The sequence below is a fragment of the Liolophura sinensis genome, chromosome 1 (genome assembly GCF_032854445.1).
Source record: "Liolophura sinensis isolate JHLJ2023 chromosome 1, CUHK_Ljap_v2, whole genome shotgun sequence".
Classification (NCBI taxonomy): domain Eukaryota; kingdom Metazoa; phylum Mollusca; class Polyplacophora; order Chitonida; family Chitonidae; genus Liolophura; species Liolophura sinensis.
In genome coordinates, this window is record NC_088295.1 from 971,032 (window position 1) to 991,022 (window position 19,991).

At 42.5% G+C, this 19,991-nt stretch overlaps 1 protein-coding gene across 1 annotated transcript in view; it reads right to left on the reverse strand.

The window, feature by feature from the left end:
* LOC135461452 (uncharacterized) overlaps positions 1-19,991 on the reverse strand; it is a 276,606-nt gene that overhangs the window by 16,265 nt on the left and 240,350 nt on the right. Inside the window, exons 119-123 of the mRNA XM_064738560.1 lie at positions 4,394-4,462; positions 4,018-4,124; positions 2,468-2,609; positions 2,035-2,169; positions 326-429 (exon numbers count right to left, since the gene is read on the reverse strand). Of these exons, the coding sequence (XP_064594630.1) occupies positions 326-429; positions 2,035-2,169; positions 2,468-2,609; positions 4,018-4,124; positions 4,394-4,462 (557 nt within the window). The remainder of the gene's footprint in view (positions 1-325; positions 430-2,034; positions 2,170-2,467; positions 2,610-4,017; positions 4,125-4,393; positions 4,463-19,991) is intronic.

Sequence of the window (19,991 nt, forward strand, 5' to 3'; positions counted from 1 at the left end):
TGAGGTGAGGATGATGGAGGTTTACTTGTGTGAAGTGAGAGTGGCTGAGGTTTACCTGTGTGAAGTGAGGATGATGGAGGTTTACCTGTGTGAAGTGAGAGTGGCTGAGGTTTACCTGTGTGAGGTGAGAATGATGGAGGTTTACTTGTGTGAAGTGAGAGTGGCTAAGGTTTACCTGTGTGAGGTGAGAATCACTGAGGTTTACCTGTGTGAGGTGAGAATGATGGAGGTTTACTTGTGTGAAGTGAGAGTGGCTGAGGTTTACCTGTGTGAAGCGAGAGTGGCTAAGGTTTACCTGTGTGAGGTGAGAATCACTGAGGTTTACCTGTGTGAGGTGAGAATGATGGAGGTGCCGCCTTTCACCAGGTCTAGGATAAGGTTCCACACCAGTCTCTTGTTGACAGGATCCATACCAGCTGTAGGCTCATCCTGTAGGATATACTTAGAAGAGTTAGGATATCGAAACAGTAAACTCATCAAAAAGGAATACCAGACATATCACTCTCTTTACTTGCTACAGTGTATATTTAGCAAATAAAATTATTCCCACAATACAAACATAAAACAGGTGCAGAATACATGGTATAACAACTCATGAATTATCATGGCTCACCAACCATATACTATAGTTATACTTCCTTCCCTCGATACTTAAAACTTGAATAGACGATAAAATAATGCTGATAGTTTAAAATGACCACACATAACTGAAAAAAAAAACAGTTTAATCTGATAGGAATCCTTCCAAATGATGCCTCTAATTAACATATGCATCGTTGAGGTACATTTACCACATGACACCCATGACAGGACGGCTGTACGGTCTCTTCATGCTCCATGTGGGCCAGCTAAACATAGTATGCCATATGACACCCATGACAGGACGGCCATACAACCTCTTCATGCTCCATGTGGGCCAGCTAAACATAGCATGCCATATGACACCCATGACAGGACGGCCACACAACCTCTTCATGCTCCATGAGGGCCAGCTAAATATAGCATGCCATATGACACCCATGACAGGACGGCCATACAACCTCTTCATGCTCCATGTGGGCCAGCTAAACGTAGTATGCCATATGACACCCATGACAGGACGGCCATACAACCTCTTCATGCTCTATGTGGGCCAGCTAAACACAGTATGCCATATGACACCCATGACAGCATGACTGTACAGTCTCTTCATGCTCCGTGTGGGCCAGCTAAACGTAGTATGCCATATGACACCCATGACAGCACGGCCATACAACCTCTTCATGCTCCGTGTGGGCCAGCTAAACATAGTATGCCATATGACACCCATGACAGGACGGCCATACAACCTCTTCATGCTCCATGTGGGCCAGCTAAACGTAGTATGCCATATGACACCCATGACAGGACGGCCATACAACCTCTTCATGCTCCGTGTGGGCCAGCTAAACGTAGTATGCCATATGACACCCATGACAGCACGGCCATACAACCTCTTCATGCTCCATGTGGGCCAGCTAAACGTAGTATGCCATATGACACCCATGACAGCACGGCCATACAACCTCTTCATGCTCCGTGTGGGCCAGCTAAACGTAGTATGCCATATGACATCCATGACAGCACGGCCATACAACCTCTTCATGCTCCATGTGGGCCAGCTAAACGTAGTATGCCATATGACACCCATGACAGCACGGCCATACAACCTCTTCATGCTCCATGTGGGCCAGCTAAATGTAGTATGCCATATGACACCCATGACAGGACGGCCATACAACCTCTTCATGCTCCATGTGGGCCAGCTAAACATAGTATGCCATATGACACCCATGACAGGACGGCCATACAACCTCTTCATGCTCCATGTGGGTCAGCTAAACGTAGTATGCCATATGACACCCATGACAGCATGACTGTACAGTCTCTTCATGCTCCTTGTGGGCCAGCTAGATGTTGTCTAGCGACTAAACTGCAGTCGTAATGTCTGGCAGTATTTATTAACACACCAGGACACCATCATGTATTACACTCCACAATTTGCCCCCCACTCACCAGATAGATGACATCTGGCCGGCCAATGACAGCAATGGCCAGGGACAGTTTCCTCTTCATACCCCCACTGTATGTCTTCGTGGCCTGATCCAGGAAGCTGGCCATATACAGACTGTTCGAAAGAGCGCTGATCATCTACACACAAAAACACACAGAAGAATGAAAGACTAAACTCCAACATTTTATTTGTAACAATAAGCAGCAGTCCATCGGCTGTGTTTGATTGCCGATAGTAATAACAACCAGCAGTCATTTGTAACATATATTAATGTCATTGGTATTTCACTGCATACACAAGAATATTTCACTTACACTTATAGATTCATGGGGTGTGTGGGGAAGTCTATTTCTGGCTTTCTTACTGCAGTGTAGTACATCTAGTTATCTTCTACTCGCTAAGAACCTGTCTAGACAGCTAGGTATTTAAACATACCTGTTTAGCATCATAGCTAGTGGTACCCTTCAGTCGGGCATGACAGTAGAGTAACTCTCTCCCGGAGACAAAGTCATCCAGGGCATCACTCTGGGGACAGTAGCCCATAGCCTGTCTCTGTTGTCCTGATAAACTTTGCACACTGCACAAGAAAACATAAAACATGTCACATGATCACATCTGGCCGTGTAAAAGAATATTCTAATACTTATTCATTTATATGTACACTAACACGACAGCAGCCAGTAGTATGGTGGAAGAAAACAGGACAGAGCCCTTGGGAAACCAACAACCATCCACAGTCTGTATTCACATGTACACTAACACGACAGCGGCCAGTAGTATGGTGGAAGAAAACAGGACAGAGCCCTTGGGAAACCAACAACCATCCACAGTCTGTATTCACATGTACACTAACACGACAGCGGCCAGTAGTATGGTGGAAGAAAACAGGACAGAGCCCTTGGGAAACCAACGACCATCCACAGTCTGTATTCACATGTACACTAACACGACAGCGGCCAGTAGTATGGTGGAAGAAAACAGGACAGAGCCCTTGGGAAACCAACGACCATCCACAGTCTGTATTCACATGTACACTAACACGACAGCGGCCAGTAGTATGGTGGAAGAAAACAGGACAGAGCCCTTGGGAAACCAACGACCATCCACAGTCTGTATTCACATGTACACTAACACGACAGCGGCCAGTAGTATGGTGGAAGAAAACAGAGCAGAGCCCTTGGGAAACCAACGACCATCCACAGTCTGTATTCACATGTACACTAACACGACAGCGGCCAGTAGTATGGTGGAAGAAAACAGGACAGAGCCCTTGGGAAACCAACGACCATCCACAGTCTGTATTCACATGTACACTAACACGACAGTGGCCAGCAGTATGGTGGAAGAAAACAGGACAGAGCCCTTGGGAAACCAACGACCATCCACAGTCTGTATTCACATGTACACTAACACAACAGTGGCCAGCAGTATGGTGGAAGAAAACAGGGCAGAGCCCTTGGGAAACCAACGACCATCCACAGTCTGTATTTACATGTACACTAACACAACAGTGGCCAGCAGTATGGTGGAAGAAAACAGAGCAGAGCCCTTGGGAAACCAACGACCATCCACAGTTTGTATTCACATGTACACTAACACAACAGTGGCCAGCAGTATGGTGGAAGAAAACAGGGCAGAGCCCTTGGGAAACCAACGACCATCCACAGTCTGTATTCACATGTACACTAACACAACAGTGGCCAGCAGTATGGTGGAAGAAAACAGAGCAGAGCCCTTGGGAAACCAACGACCATCCACAGTCTGTATTCACATGTACACTAACACGACTAAGCTATGACCATACAGAATCATACACAGTTAATGTACGCTCTGCAAAATTTTTTACACCAAAACTAATTAAAACCTGGAAAACATAGCTCAAAAATAAGCCAGTGATATGACGACATCAATGATACTTTCATGTATGTGTAAAACGCTTTACTCTCACTCAAATGCACTTGTAGCAAATGTTTCAGTGTCAGTACCTCTTTCCATTGAGATAAGCATCCCCACCAGATAGGTCTGTGTCCCCGATCAGCATTTTGAACACAGTTGTTTTACCCGCTCCATTAACGCCTAATAAGCCAAAACACTGTGGACAAAAACAGACAGGTGTTACTAAAGTGGTTTTCATGGCATACCACACCCCTTAACAACCATACAGTAACACACAGTCATAAACAACCTAACTCCAAAGTTGGAATTCCATAGTATACCCTAACACGCAACAATGTAACTCGTAGTCTGGCTTTCCAAGGCATACCATATCACATAATAGTATCATTCCTAAAATGGCTTTCCATGGTATACCATACCAATTTTTAAATTTTGTGAAGAAGGCATTCTAGCTGACAGACTTACCTCCCCTGACTGTACTGCAAATGACACATTATCCACAGCAATGATCTTCTTCAAGCCACGTAAATAGAGCTGCAGTGAGAAAACAAAGTTACGTAGAAGACAGTGTTACACAGATACATGTACTGCACAGTAAGAAGACAATGTTACACAGATACTGCACGGTGAGAAGACAATGTTACACAGATACTGCATGGTGAGAAGGCAATGTTAAACAGATACTGTACAGTGAGAAGACAATGTTACACAGATACAGCACAGTAAGAAGACAATGTTACACAGATACTGCACAGTGAGAAGACACTGTCACACAGATACTGCATGGTGAGAAGACAATGTTACATGGATACTGCACAGTGAGAAGACAATGTTACACAGATACAGCACAGTAAGAAGACAATGTTACACAGATACTGCACAGTGAGAAGACACTGTCACACAGATATTGCATGGTGAGAAGACAATGTTACACAGATACTGCATGGTGAGAAGACAATGTTACATGGATACTGCACAGTGAGAAGACAATGTTACACAGATACTGTATGGTGAGAAAACAATGTTAAACAGATACCGCATGTTGAGAAGGCAATGCTAAACAGGTACTGTACAGTAAGAAGACAATGTTACACAGACACAGCAGAGTGAGATTTATTTATTTATTTGATTGGTGTTTTACTCGCCGTACTCAAGAATATTTCACTTATACGACGACGGCCAGCATTATGGTGGGAGGAAACCAGGCAGAGCCCGGAGGAAACCGATGGCCATCCGCAGGGTGCTGGCAGGCCTTCCCACTTACGGCCGGAGAGGAAGCCAGCATGAGCTGGACTTGAACTCACAGCGACCGCATTGGTGAGAGGCTCCTGGGTCATTGCGCTGTGCTAACGCGCTAACCGACGGAGCCACGGAGGCCCCCAGCACAGTGAGACAATGTTATACAGATACTGCACACTGAGAAGACAATATCATACAGATACTGCACGGTGAGAGGACAATGTTACACGGATGCTGAATGGTGAGAAGACAATGTTACACGGATGCTGAATGGTAAGAAGACAATGTTATAAAGATACTGTACATTGAGAAGACAACCTGACACAGATACTTCACGATGAGAAGACAAACTTACACAGATACTGCACAGTGAGAAGGCAATGTTACACAGATACTGCACACTGAGAAGATAATGTTACATGGATACTGCACAGTGAGAAGACAATGTTACACGGATACTGCACAAGTGAGAAGACAATGTTACACGACTACTGCACAGTGAGAAGAAAATGTTACGCGGATGCTGCACAGTGAGAAGACGAGAAGACGTTACAGATACTGCACAGTGAGAAGGTAATGTTACACAGATACTGCACAGGGAGAAGACGAGAAGACACTGTCACACAGATACTGCACAGTGAGAAGACAATGTTATACAGATACTGTACATTGAGAAGACAACATTACACACAGATACTGTACAGTGAGAAGACAACCTTACACAGATACTGCACAGTGAGAAAACAATGTTACACAGACACAGCATGGTGAGAAGACAGCATTACATGGACACAGTATGGTAAGAAGGCAATGTTACACAGATACTGCACAGTGAAAAAACAATGTTACACAGACACAGCACAGTGAGAAGACAACCTTACACAGATACTGCACAGAGAGAAGACAATGTTACACAGACTAACAGAAGAGATAAAATCTTGGTCTTCCTGTTTAATTGTATCAAACGGGATCCCTATTGTAATCGTTCTGTTTTTAGGGATCCCGTTCTCCTGAACGGGATCCTATTGTAATCGTTCTGTTTTTTAGGGATCCCGTTCGGGAGAACGGGATCCCTATTGTAATCGTTCTGTTTTTTCTTCTTATTAGGGATCCCGTTCTTCCCGAACGGGATCCCTATTGTAATCGTTCTGTTTTTTCTTATTATTATTTTTTTTTCACAGAGTTTGTTAGCAAGGAAACTTTTACACCGTTCAACATACATATCCCAAATTTTGCACACATATTCTGGCGGTGTATATCTCGGGACAAATTCTCCATTTTTTTGCTATGTCACGTGGTTCGGCCGCCATATTGGATTTTGTGTAAAATCTTTAAAAATCTTCTTCTCCAGAACCACTGAACCGATCGTTTTCAAATTTGTCATACAGCTAGTAAGTCACGAGTTCTTTAAAGTTTGCGAAAATGGTTCACTTCCGATTAAAACTCTGGAAGCTCGCCATTGGTCGAATTTGTGACGTCACAAAAAGTTCTCAAAGTTCACTTATTCTGAACGTATTCTGATGTATCTTGAGCTGCTGATTCCGAATCTGCATGTATTTTTTGCATATCTGTGTAACTTTTTGAGATATTAGCAAAAAACTGAAAAAGTTACGTAATTTCAATGGCCTTTTAATCGAGAACTATGGCAGCTAGAAATCTGCAACCTGCACGAAAATGTAGTTCAAGACACGCTCTTTCGAGCATTCGTCAACGGATTTGAGCTCCGATGAACAGTTTTCTCGCTAGAATCGTTTGAATAACAATACCGTTTTTGTTTAGAAAAAGATGGGAATCCTATTGCTTCAACATGGAGTTAGATGGGGAATGGACTGGATTTGTAGTATTTGACTTGATGCTTTCGCCTACACTGTCCGTGATCTCCCGAAACGGTTGTAGGATGACATTGATTCCAGTTCCCATCTAACTCCAGTACTCTATTACATCGCGTAGAGATCTAACTACAACAGCAAACGATGTGGGCCTGTAAAAGTTGGCTTTGTTTTGTGCAGACCGTGTTTTCTTTACTATACGCTAACCAGGTCAGGGTGATTGACAGATATGGACATGTGAACTGGTCCTGGTGTGGACTTTCGGACAACAGCCTAGATATCAGTAGAGCAGTGAGTCTGTGCATGGCAGGTCGTGGATTGAGACATAAAAGTACACACTATGAATTTTCTTCTTTCTTTCTTTTCTTTTACCGCTGTCGCGTGTTAGTCATGTCAGAGTTCGATCCCAGGGTTGGCAGTTTGTCAGGCGATGAAAATGTTGTCACCTTCAAGATTTTAAGTAGGCTGCTAGGCGTGTTGGATGTTCTGAGGACGAATTTGGTGCGTTTTCCTTTCTCCGACTAACAGTTTTGTCGCCAGTTGCCATGAAATTGCGAAAAAGTGCAATTTTCGCCCATGTTTGGAGGTCACGTGACACAAAACTGCTGCAGAGGTGGAGCTGAAAATGCCTGAGTACAAAGGGCTTTTGGGGTACTCTAGGCGTGCGGAAAATCATTAAAGTGTGTCAATAAATGTGGGAGTTGCAGTGCTTCAAATATTGTCCAAAGGCCGATTTGCTGTATTTGGCTCTTCGACGTCCCCATGTTATATAATGCTTTTTTAATGCATTTGTGACCACGATGAAGGCACTGGTATTGTAAGCATGGTACCCGACGTACTTTGACGTCCTGATCATGAATCTGGATTTATTTCTTGATGGCGACGTATAGTTTTGCCGCCAATTGGAATCAAAACGCGAAAAAGAGCAATTTTTCAACATATGTGGAGGTCTAGTAAGAGAAAACCGTTACAGCTGTAAAACTAAACATCACTGAGTGGAAAGCGCTACACACGTACTCTATGTGTGCTAAAAATCTTCGATCTGTGTCACCATTCAAAGGACAAATAAGGGAAAACGTCATCGATCCGATCCGGGATCCCGGCCTAGGATCTGCTATTCGCAGATCCATTCTAGTTATTATTATTATTATTATTATTTTTTTTTCACCGACTTTGTTCGCATGGAAACTTTTTTACCGTTCAACATACAGGTCTGAAATTTTGCACACATATTCTGGCGGTGAATATCTCGGGACAAATTCTCCACTTTTTTGCTATGTCACGTGGTTCGGCCGCCATATTGGATTTTGTGTAAAATCTTTAAAAATCTTCTTCTCAAGAACCACTGAACCGATCGTTTTCAAACTTGACATACAGCTAGTAAGTTACGAGTTCTTTAAAGTTTGCGAAAATGGTTCACTTCGGGTCAAAATTCTGGAAGCTCGCCATTGGTCGAATTTGTGACGTCACAAAAAGTTCTCAAAGTTCAATTGTTCTGAACGTATTCTGGTGTATCTTCAGCTGCTGATTCTGAATCTGCTTGTGTTTTTGGCATATCTGTGTAACTTTTTGAGATATTAGCAAAAAACCTAAAAAAGTTACGTAATTTGAATGACCTGTAACTCGAGAACTATGACAGCTAGAAATGTGCAACCTGCATGAAATTGTAGCCCAAGACATGCTCTTTCGAGCATTCGTCAATGGATTTGAGCTGCGATTGATAGATTTTTCGCTACAAGCGTTTAAATGACAACACCGTTTTTTGTTTAGAAAAAGGTGGGAATCCCATTGCTTTAACATGGAGTTAGATGGGGACAAAACTGGGTTTGTAGTATTTGACCTGATGCTTTCGGCTACACTGTCCGTGATTTCCCGAAACGGTTGTAGGATGACATTGATTCCAGTTCCCATCTATCTCCAGTACTCTATTAGAAGGCGTAGAGATCTAACTACAACAGCAAATGACATGGACCTGTAAAAGTTAGCTTTGTTTTGCGCAGACCTCGTGCTCTTTACTATACGTTAAACAGTTCAGGGTGATTGACAGATATGGACATGTGCCGTGGTCCAAGTGCTGACTTTCTAACGCTGGCCAAGCTATCAGTGGAGCTGTGAGTCTGTACAAACTTTGTGTTGCACTAGTCGTGTTTTTGCATTATTTCTTACAATTAATGGGCTAAGTCTGCCAAGGAACGACCGTTTTTCACTGGGCATAGCGTAGCATCATCAAGGTCGCCGATCTATTCGAGGGATTGCAAATGACCGGCCGACTGCCTCAGTGACAAACGGTGTAAGGTCGCATAGAAACTTTGAAAGCCGTGTATGTGGAACATGGGTCCTTCGAACACAAATCATGAAGGGGAAAACGTCATCGATCCGATCCGGGATCCCGGCCTAGGATCTGCTATTCGCAGATCCATTCTAGTTCTTATTAGGGATCCCGTTCTTCCCGAACGGGATCCCTATTGTTATTGTTCTGTTTTTTCTTATTAGGGATCCCGTTCTTCCGGAACGGGATCCCTATTGTATTCGTTCTGTTTTTTCTTATTATTATTATTATTATTATTATTTTTTTTTTCACCGACTTTGTTCGCATGGAAACTTTTTTACTGTTCAACATACAGGTCTGAAATTTTGCACACATATTTTAGCGGTGAATATCTCGGGACAAATTCTCCACTTTTTTGCTATGTCCCGTGGTTCGGCCGCCATATTGGATTTTGTGTAAAATCTTTAAAAATCTTCTTCTCCAGAACCACTGAACCGATCGTTGTCAAATTTGACATGCAGCTAGTAAGTCACGAGTTCTTTAAAGTTTGAGAAAACGGTTCACTTCCGGTCAAAACTCTGGAAGCTCGCTATTGGTCGAATTTGTGACGTCACAAAAAGTTCTCAAAGTTCAATTGTTCTCAACGTATTCTGGTGTATCTTGAGCTGCTGATTCCGAATCTGGTTGTATTTTTTGCATATCTGTGTAACTTTTTGAGATATAAGCAAAAAACTAAAAAAAGTTACGTAACTTCAAGGACCTGTAACTCAAGAACTAAGGCAGCTAGAAATGTGCAACCTGCACCAAAGTGTAGCCCAAGACATGCTCTTTAGAGCATTCGTCAACAGATTTGAGCTCCGATCAAAAGTTTTCTCGCTAGGAGCGTTTAAATGACAACACCGTTTTTTGTTTAGAAAAAGATGGGAATCCTGTTGCTTTAACATGGAGTTAGATAGGGACTGCACTGGGTTTGTAGTATTTGACCTGATGCTTTCGGCTACACTGTCCGTGATCTCCAGAAACGGTTGTGCTATGACATTCAGTCCAGTTCCCATCTAACTCCAGTATTCTATTAGATGGCGAAGAGATCTAACTACAACAGCAAACGACGTGGACCTGTAAAAGTTAGCTTTGTTTTGCGCAGACCTTGTTTTCTTTACTATACGCTAACCAGGCCAGGGTGATTGACAGATATGGACATGTGCCGTGGTCCAGGTGTTGACTTTTTGACAACAGCCGAGCTATGAGTAGAGCTGTGAGTCTGTGCATGGCAGGTCGTGGATTGAGACGTGGAAGTTCAAATTTGCTGTTACACGGGCTGTGTTTTTGCATTCTTCCTTACATAAAGCCAGCCAAGTCTGCCAAGGAATAACCGTTTTTCACTGGGCATAGTGTCGCATAGGGAATGACCGGCCGACTGCCTCAGTGACAAACGGTGTAAGGTCGCATGGAGACTTTAAAAGCCTTGTAGCTAGTTATGTGTTGATTTTCGACCAATAACTTATGTTCTCATATGAAAGATGAAAGCATAAAGAAAATTAGTATGTAGACTTGAAGTGAGGTTTGCGACTTCCTTGGGGACTACGTGAGATATACAATAGTGTGGGTGGTAGGGGAGATGCTGGCGAAATTTTCTAAGACTTGACCTAATTACACAAGGATTTAAACGCTAACCGTCTTCCGTCTGCGTGGTGTGACGCCTGTCAGTCATGTCAGAGTTCGATCCCAGCTTAGCCAATTTGTCAGGGGATAAAAATGTTGTGAATTTTAAGGTTTCAAGTAGGCTGCTAGGCGTAGTTCGATGTTCTGATGACGAATTTGGTTGTTTTTCCTTTGTCCGACGCATGGTTTTGTCGCCAATTGCCATCAAAGTGCGAAAAACTGCAATTTTCGCCCATGTTTGGCCGTCACGTGACACAAAACTGCTGCAGCTGTGGAGCTGAAAATCACTGAGTGCAAAGGGCAATATGCGCACTGTAGGCGTGCGTAAAATCATGGAAGTGTGTCAATAAATGTGGGAGTTGCAATGCTTCAAATATTGTCCAAAGGCCGATTGGCTGTATTTGGCACTTTGACGTCCCAATGTTATATGATGCATTTTAAATGCATTTGCGACTGGGATAAAGGCACGAACAATGTAAGCATGCTACCCGACGTAGTTTAACGTCCTGATCATGAATCTGGAATTATTTCTTTCCGGAGACGCATAGTTTTGCCGCAAATGGCGGTGAAAACGCGAAAAAGCGCAATTTTTCACCATATTTGGAGATCTATTGCGAGGAAACCGTAACAGCCGTAAAGCTGAAAATCACCGAGTGCAAAGCGCTAAATACGTACACTATGTGTGCCGAAAATCTTTGATCTGTGTCAACAACCACAGGACATGCAGGGGAAAATGTCATCGATCCGATCCGGGATCCCGGCCTAGGATCTGCTATTCGCAGATCCATTCTAGTTATTATTATTATTATTATTATTATTATTATTATTTTTTTTTTTCGATTTTGTTAGCAGCAGAACTCAAACACCGTTCAACATAGAAGTTTAAAATTTTGCACACACAATCTAGAGGAAATTTTCTAGGGGTATATTTTTTTATTTTTTGCTATGTCACGTGGTTCGGCCGCCATATTGGATTTTGTGTAAAATCTTTAAAAATCTTCTTCTCCAGAACCACTGAACCGATCGTTCTCAAATTTGACATGCAACTAGTAGGTCAGGAGTTCTTCAAAGTTTGCGAAAATGGTTCACTTCCGGTCAAAACTCTGGAAGCTCGCCATTGGTCGAATTTGTGACGTCACAAAAAGTTCTCAAAGTTCATATGTTCTGAACGTATTCTGATGTATCCTGAGCTGCTGATTCCGAATCTGCTTGTATTTTTTCAATATCTGTGTAACTTTTTGAGATATCAGCCAAAAAATCAATAAAGTTACGTAACTTCAATGACCTGTAACTCGAGAACTAGGACAGCTAGAAATGTGCAACCTGCACGAAATTGTAGCCCAAGACATGCTCTTTCGAGCATTCGTCAACGGATTTCAGCTCCGATCAATAGTTTTTTCGCTACAAGCGTTTAAATCACAACACCGTTTTTTGTTTAGAAAAAGGTGGGAATCCTATTGCTTTAACATGGAGTTAGATGGGGACTGGACTGGGTTTATAGTATTTGAGCTGATGCTTTCGGACACACTGTCCGTGATCTCCCGAAACAGTTGTAGGATGACATTGATTCCAGTTCCCATCTAACTCCAGTACTCTATTAGATGGCGTAGAGATCTAACTACAACAGCAAACAACGTGGAGCTGTAAAAGTTAGCTTTGTTTTGCGCAGACCTCGTCCTCTTTACTATACGTTAAACAGGCCAGGGTGATTGACAGATATGGACATGTGCCCTGGCCCAAGTGCTGACTTTCTAACGATGGCCGAGCTATCAGTGGAGCAGTGAGTCTGTGGCATGGCAGGTCGTGGATTGAGATGTGAATGTACAAACTTGCTGTTACACTGGTCGTGTTTTTGCCTTATTTCTTACAATTAGCGGGCTAAATCTGTCGAGGAACGACCGTTTTTCACTGGGCATAGCGTAGCATCATCAAGGTCGCCTATTTATTCGAGGGAATGCAAATGACCGGCCGACTGCCTCAGTGACAAACGGTGTAAGGTCGCATGGAAACTTTGAAAGCCGTGTATGTGGAACATGTGTCCTTCGAACACAGAACATGAAGGGGAAAACGTCATCGATCAGATCCGGGATCCCGGCCTAGGATCTGCTATTCGCAGATCCATTCTAGTTATTATTATTATTTTTTTTTTTTCACCGACTTTGTTCGCATGGAAACTTTTTTACCGTTCAACATACAGGTCTCAAATTTTGCACACATATTCTGGCGGTGAATATCTCGGGACAAATTCTCCACTTTTTTGCTATGTCACGTGGTTCGGACGCCATATTGGATTTTGTGTAAAATCTTTAAAAATCTTCTTCTCAAGAACCACTGAACCGATCGGTTTTAAACTTGACATGCAGCTAGTAAGTCACAAGTTCTTTAAAGTTTGCGAAAATGGTTCACTTCCGGTCAAAACTCTGGAAGCTCGCCATTGGTCGAATTTGTGACGTCACAAAAAGTTCTCAAAGTTCAAATGTTCTGAACGTATTCTGATGTATCTTGAGCTGCTGATTCCGAATCTGCTTGTATTTTTTGCATATCTGTGTAACTTTTTGAGATATCAGCAAAAAAATCAATAAAGTGACGTAACTTCAATGACCTGTAACTCAAGAACTATGACAGCTAGAAATGTGCAACCTGCACGAAATTGTAGCCCAAGACATGCTCTTTCGAGCATTTGTCAACAGATTTGAGCTCCGATCAATAGTTTTTTCGCTACAAGCGTTTAAATCACAACACCGTTTTTTGTTTAGAAAAAGGTGGGAATCCTATTGCTTTAACATGGAGTTAGATGGGGATTGGACTGGGTTTGTAGTATTTGACCTGATGCTTTCGCCTACACTGTCCGTGATCTCCCGAAACGGTTGTAGGATGACATTGATTCCAGTTCCCATCTAACTCCAGTACTCTATTACATCGCGTAGAGATCTAACTACAACAGCAAACGACGTGGGCCTGTAAAAGTTGGCTTTGTTTTGCGCAGACCGTGTCTTCTTTACTATACGCTAACCATGTCAGGGTGATTGACAGATATGGACATGTGCCCTGGTACCGGTGTGGACTTTCGGACAACGGCCTAGATATCAGTAGAGCAGTGAGTCTGTACATGGCAGGTGGTGGATTGAGACATAAAAGTACACACTATGAATTTTCTTCTTTCTTTCTTTCTTTTCTCTTCCCGCTGTCGCGTGTTAGTCATGTCAGAGTTCGATCCCAGGTTAGGCAATTTGTCAGGCGATGAAAATGTTGTCACTTTCAAGATTTTAAGTAGGCTGCTAGGCGTGTTGGATGTTCTGAGGACGAATTTGGTGCTTTTTCCTTTCTCCGACGCACAGTTTTGTCGCCAGTTGCCATGAAAGTGCGAAAAAGTGCAATTTTTGCCCATGTTTGGAGGTCACGTGACACAAAACTGCTGCAGATGTGGAGCTGAAAATGACTGAGTACAAAGGGCTTTTTGGGTACTCTAAGCGTGCGGAAAATCATAAAAGTGTGTCAATAAATGTGGGAGTTGCAGTGCTTCAAATATTGTCCAAAGGCCGATTTGCTGTATTTGGCTCTTCGACGTCCCCATTTTATATGATGCATTTTCAATGCATTTGTGACCACGATGAAGGCACGGGCATTGTAAGCATGGTAACCGACGTACTTTGACGTCCTGATCATGAATCTGGACTTATTTCTTGATGGCGACGTATAGTTTTGCCGCAAATTGCAATCAAAACGCGAAAAAGCGCAATTTTTCAACATATGTGGAGGTCTGGTAAGACAAAACCGTTACAGCTGTAAACCTAAACATCACTGAGTGGAAAGCGCTACACATGTACTCTATGTGTGCTGAAAATCTTCGATCTATGTCAACATTCAAAGGACAAATAAGGGAAAACGTCATCGATCCGATCCGGGATCCCGGCCTAGGATCTGCTAATCGCAGATCCATTCTAGTTAGGGATCCCGTTCTCCCGAACGGGATCCCTATTGTATTCGTTCTGTTTTTTCTTATTATTATTAGGGATCCCGTTCTCCGAACGGGATACCTATTGTTATTGTTCTGTTTTTTCTTATTAGGGATCCCGTTCTTCCGGAACGGGATCCCTATTGTAATCGTTCTGTTTTTTAGGGATCCCGTTCTCCCGAACGGGATCCCTATTGTAATCGTTCTGTTTTTTCTTATTATTATTATTATTATTTTTTTTTCACCGACTTTGTTCGCATGGAAACTTTTTTACCGTTCAACATACAGGTCTGAAATTTTGCACACATAATCTGGCGGTGAATATCTCGGGACAAATTCTCCACTTTTTTGCTATGTCACGTGGTTCGGCCGCCATATTGGATTTTGTTTAAAATATTTAAAAATCTTCTTCTCAAGAACCACTGAACCGATTGGTTTCAAATTTGACATGCAGCTAGTAAGTCAGGAGTTCTTCAAAGTTTGCAAAAATGGTTCACTTCCGGTCAAAATTCTGGAAGATCGCCATTGGTCGAATTTGTGACGTCACAAAAAGTTCTTAAAGTTCATTTGTTCTGAACGTATTCTGATGTATCTTGAGCTGCTGATTCTGAATCTGGTTGTATTTTTTGCATATCTGTGTAACTTTTTGAGATATGAGCAAAAAACTCAAAAAAGTGACGTAATTTCAATGATCTGTAACTCGAGATCTATGGCCGCTAGAAATGTGCAACCTGCACCAAATTGTAGTCCAAGACATGCCCTTTCGAGCACTCGTCAACAGATTTGAGCTCCGATCAAAAGTTTTTTCGCTACAAGCGTTTAAATCACAACACCGTTTTTTGTTTAGAAAAAGACGGGAATCCCATTGCTTTAACATGGAGTTAGATGGGGACTGGACTGGGTTTGTAGTATTTGACCTGATGTTTCGGCCACACTGTCCGTGATCTCCCGAAACGGTTGTGGGATGACATTGATTCCAGTTCCCATCTATCTCCAGTACTCTATTAGATGGCGTAGAGATCTAACTTCAACAGCAAACGACGTGGACCTGTAAAAGTTAGCTTTGTTTTGCGCAGACCTCGTCCTCTTTACTATACGTTAAACAGACCAGGGTGATTGACAGATATGGACATGTGCCCTGGTATAACTGCTGACTTTCAAACGGTGGCCGAGCTATCAGTGGAGCTGTGAGTCTGTGCATGGCAGGTCGTAGATTGAGATGTGAATGTACAAACTTGCTGTTACACTGGTCGTGTTTTTGCCTTATTTCTTACAAATAGCGGGCTAAGTCTGCCAAGGGACGACCGTTTTTCACTGGGCATAGTGTAGAATCATCAAGGTCGCTGATCTATTCGAGGGAATGCATATGACCGGCCGACTGCCTCAGTGACAAACGGTGTAAGGTCGCATGGAAACTTTGAAAGCCGTGTATATGGAACATGTGTCCTTCGAACACAGAACATGAAGGGGAAAACGTCATCGATCCGATCCGGGATCCCGGCCTAGGATCTGCTATTCGCAGATCCATTCTAGTTATTATTATTATTATTTTTTTTTCACCGACTTTGTTCGCATGGAAACTTTTTTACCGTTCAACATACAGGTCTGAAATTTTGCACACATAATCTGGCGGTGAATACCTCGGGACAAATTCTCAACTTTTTTGCTATGTCACGTGGTTCGGCCGCCATATTGGATTTTGTGTAAAATCTTAAAAAATCTTCTTCTCAAGAACCACTGAACCGATCGGTTTCAAACTTGACATGCAGCTAGTAAGTCACGAGTTCTTTAAAGTTTGCGAAAATGGTTCACTTCCGGTCAAAATTCTGGAAGCTCGCCATTGGTCGAATTTGTGACGTCACAAAAAGTTCTCAAAGTTCAATTGTTCTGAACGTATTCTGATGTATCTTCAGCTGCTGATTCTGAATCTGGTTGTATTTTTGGCATATCTGTGTAACTTTTTGAGATATGAGCAAAAAACTCAAAAAAGTGACGTAAATTCAATGACCTGTAACTCGAGAACTATGACAGCTAGAAATGTGCAACCTGCACGAAATTGTAGCCCAAGACATGCTCTTTCGAGCATTCGTCAACAGATTTGAGCTCCGATCAAAAGTTTTTTCCCTACAAGCGTTTAAATGACAACACCATTTTTTGAATAAAAAAAGGTGGGAATCCCATTGCTTTAACATGGAGTTAGATGGGGACTTAACTGGGTTTGTAGTATTTGACCTGATGCTTTCGGCTACACTGTCCGTGATCTCCCGAAACGGTTGTAGGATGACATTGAATACAGTTCCCATCTAACTCCAGTACTCTATTAGATGGCGTAGAGATCTAACTACAACAGCAAACGACGTGGACCTGTAAAAGTTAGCTTTGTTATGCGCAAACCTCGTCCTCTTTACTATATGTTAAACAGGCCAGGGTGATTGACAGATATGGACATGTGCCACGGTCCAAGTGCTGACTTTCTAACGATGGCCGAGCTATCAGTGGAGCAGTGAGTCTGTGCATGCCATGTCGTGGATTAAGATGTGAATGTACAAATTTGCTGTTACACTGGTCGTGTTTTTGCCTTATTTCTGACAAATAGCGGGCTAAATCTGCCATGGAATGACCGTTTTTCACTGGGCATAGCGTAGCATCATTAAAGTCGCCGATCTATTCGAGGGAATTCAAATGACTGGCCGACTGCCTCAGTGACAAACGGTGTAAGGTCACATGGAAACATTGAAAGCCTTGTATGTGGAACATGTGTCCTTCGAACACAGAACATGAAGGGGAAAGCTTCATCGATCCGATCCGGGATCCCGGCCTAGGATCTGCTATTCGCAGATCCATTCTAGTTATTATTATTATTATTTTTTTTTTTTCACCGACTTTGTTCGCATGGAAACTTTTTTACCATTCAACATACAGGTCTCAAATTTTGCACACATATTCTGGCGGTGAATATCTCGGGACAAATTCTCCACTTTTTTGCTATGTCACGTGGTTCGGACGCCATATTGGATTTTGTGTAAAACTTTTAAAAATCTTCTTCTCCAGAACCACTGAACCGATCGTTTTCAAATTTGACATGCAGCTAGTAAGTTACGAGTTCTTTAAAGTTTGCGAAAATGGTTTACTTCCGGTCAAAATTCTGGAAGTTCGCCATTGGTCGAATTTGTGACGTCACAAAAAGTTCTCAAAGTTCAATTGTTCTGAACGTATTCTGATGTATCTTGAGCTGCTGATTCCGAATCTAGTTGAATTTTTTGCATATCTGTGTAACTTTTTGAGATATTAGCAAAAAACTAAAAAAAGTGACGTAACTTCAATGACCTGTAACACGAGATCTGTGGGAGCTAGAAATGTGCAACCTGCACGAAATTGTAGCCCAAGACATGCTCTTTTGAGCATTCGTCAACGGATTTGAGCTCCAATCAATAGTTTTTTCGCTACAAGCGTTTAAATCACAACACCGTTTTTTGTTTAGAAAAAGGTGCTAATCCTATTGCTTTAACATGGAGTTAGATGGGGACTGAACTGGGTTTGTAGTATTTGACCTGATGCTTTCGGCTACACTGTCCGTGATCTCCCGAAACGATTGTAGGATGACATTGATTCCAGTTCCCATCTAACTCCAGTACTCTATTAGATGGCGTAGACATCTAACTACAACAGCAAACGACGTGGACCTGTAAAAGTTAGCTTTGTTTTGAGCAGACCTCGTCCTCTTTACTATACGTTAAACAGGCCAGGGTGATTGACAGATATGGACATGTGCCCTGGTATAAGTGCTGACTTTCTAACGATGGCCGAGCTATCAGTGGAGCAGTGAGTCTGTGCATGGCAGGTCGTGGATTGAGATGTGAATGTACAAACTTGCTGTTACACTAGTCGTGTTTTTGCATTATTTCTTACTAATAGCGGGTTAAGCCTGCCAAGGGACGACTGTTTTTCACTGGGCATAGCGTAGCATCATCAAGGTCACCGATCCATTCGAGGGAATGCAAATGACCGGCCGACTGCCTCAATGACAAACGGTGTAAGGTTGCATGGAATCTTTGAAAGCCGTGCATGTGGAACATGTGTCCTTCGAACACAGAACGTGAAGATGAAAACGTCATCGATCCGATCCGGGATCCCGGCCTAGGATCTGCTAATCGCAGATCCATTCTAGTTATTATTATTATTATTTTTTTTCCACCAACTTTGTTAGCAAGGAAACTTTTACACTGTTCAACATAGAGGTTTCAAATTTTGCACACATATTCTGGCGGTGAATATCTCGGGACAAATTCTCCACTTTTTTGCTATGTCACGTGGTTCGGACGCCATATTGGATTTTGTGTAAAACTTTTAAAAATCTTCTTCTCCAGAACCACTGAACCGATCGTTTTCAAATTTGACATGCAGCTAGTAAGTTACGAGTTCTTTAAAGTTTGCGAAAATGGTTTACTTCCGGTCAAAATTCTGGAAGTTCGCCATTGGTCGAATTTGTGACGTCACAAAAAGTTCTCAAAGTTCAATTGTTCTGAACGTATTCTGATGTATCTTGAGCTGCTGATTCCGAATCTAGTTGAATTTTTTGCATATCTGTAACTTTTTGAGATATTAGCAAAAAACTAAAAAAAGTGACGTTACTTCAATGACCTGTAACTCGAGAACTATGGCAGCTAGAAATGTGCAACCTGCACGAAATTGTAGCCCTAGACATGCTCTTTCGAGCAGCTGTCAATGGATTTGAGCTACGATCAATAGTTTTTTCGCTAGATGCGTTTAAATGATAACGCCGTTATTTGTTCAGAAAAAGATGGGAATCCTATTGTTTTAACATGGAGTTAGATGGGGACTGGACTGGGTTTGTAGTATTTGACCTGATAATTTCGGCTGCACTGTCCGTGATCTCCCGAAACGGTTGTAGGATGACATTGATTCCAGTTCCCATCTAACTCCAGTACTCTATTAGATGGCGAAGAGATCTAACTACAACAGCAAACGACGTGGACCTGTAAAAGTTAGCTTTGTTTTGCGCAGACCTCGCCCTCTTTACTATACGTTAAACAGGCCAGGGTGATTGACAGATTTGGACATGTGCCCTGGTATAAGTGCTGACTTTCT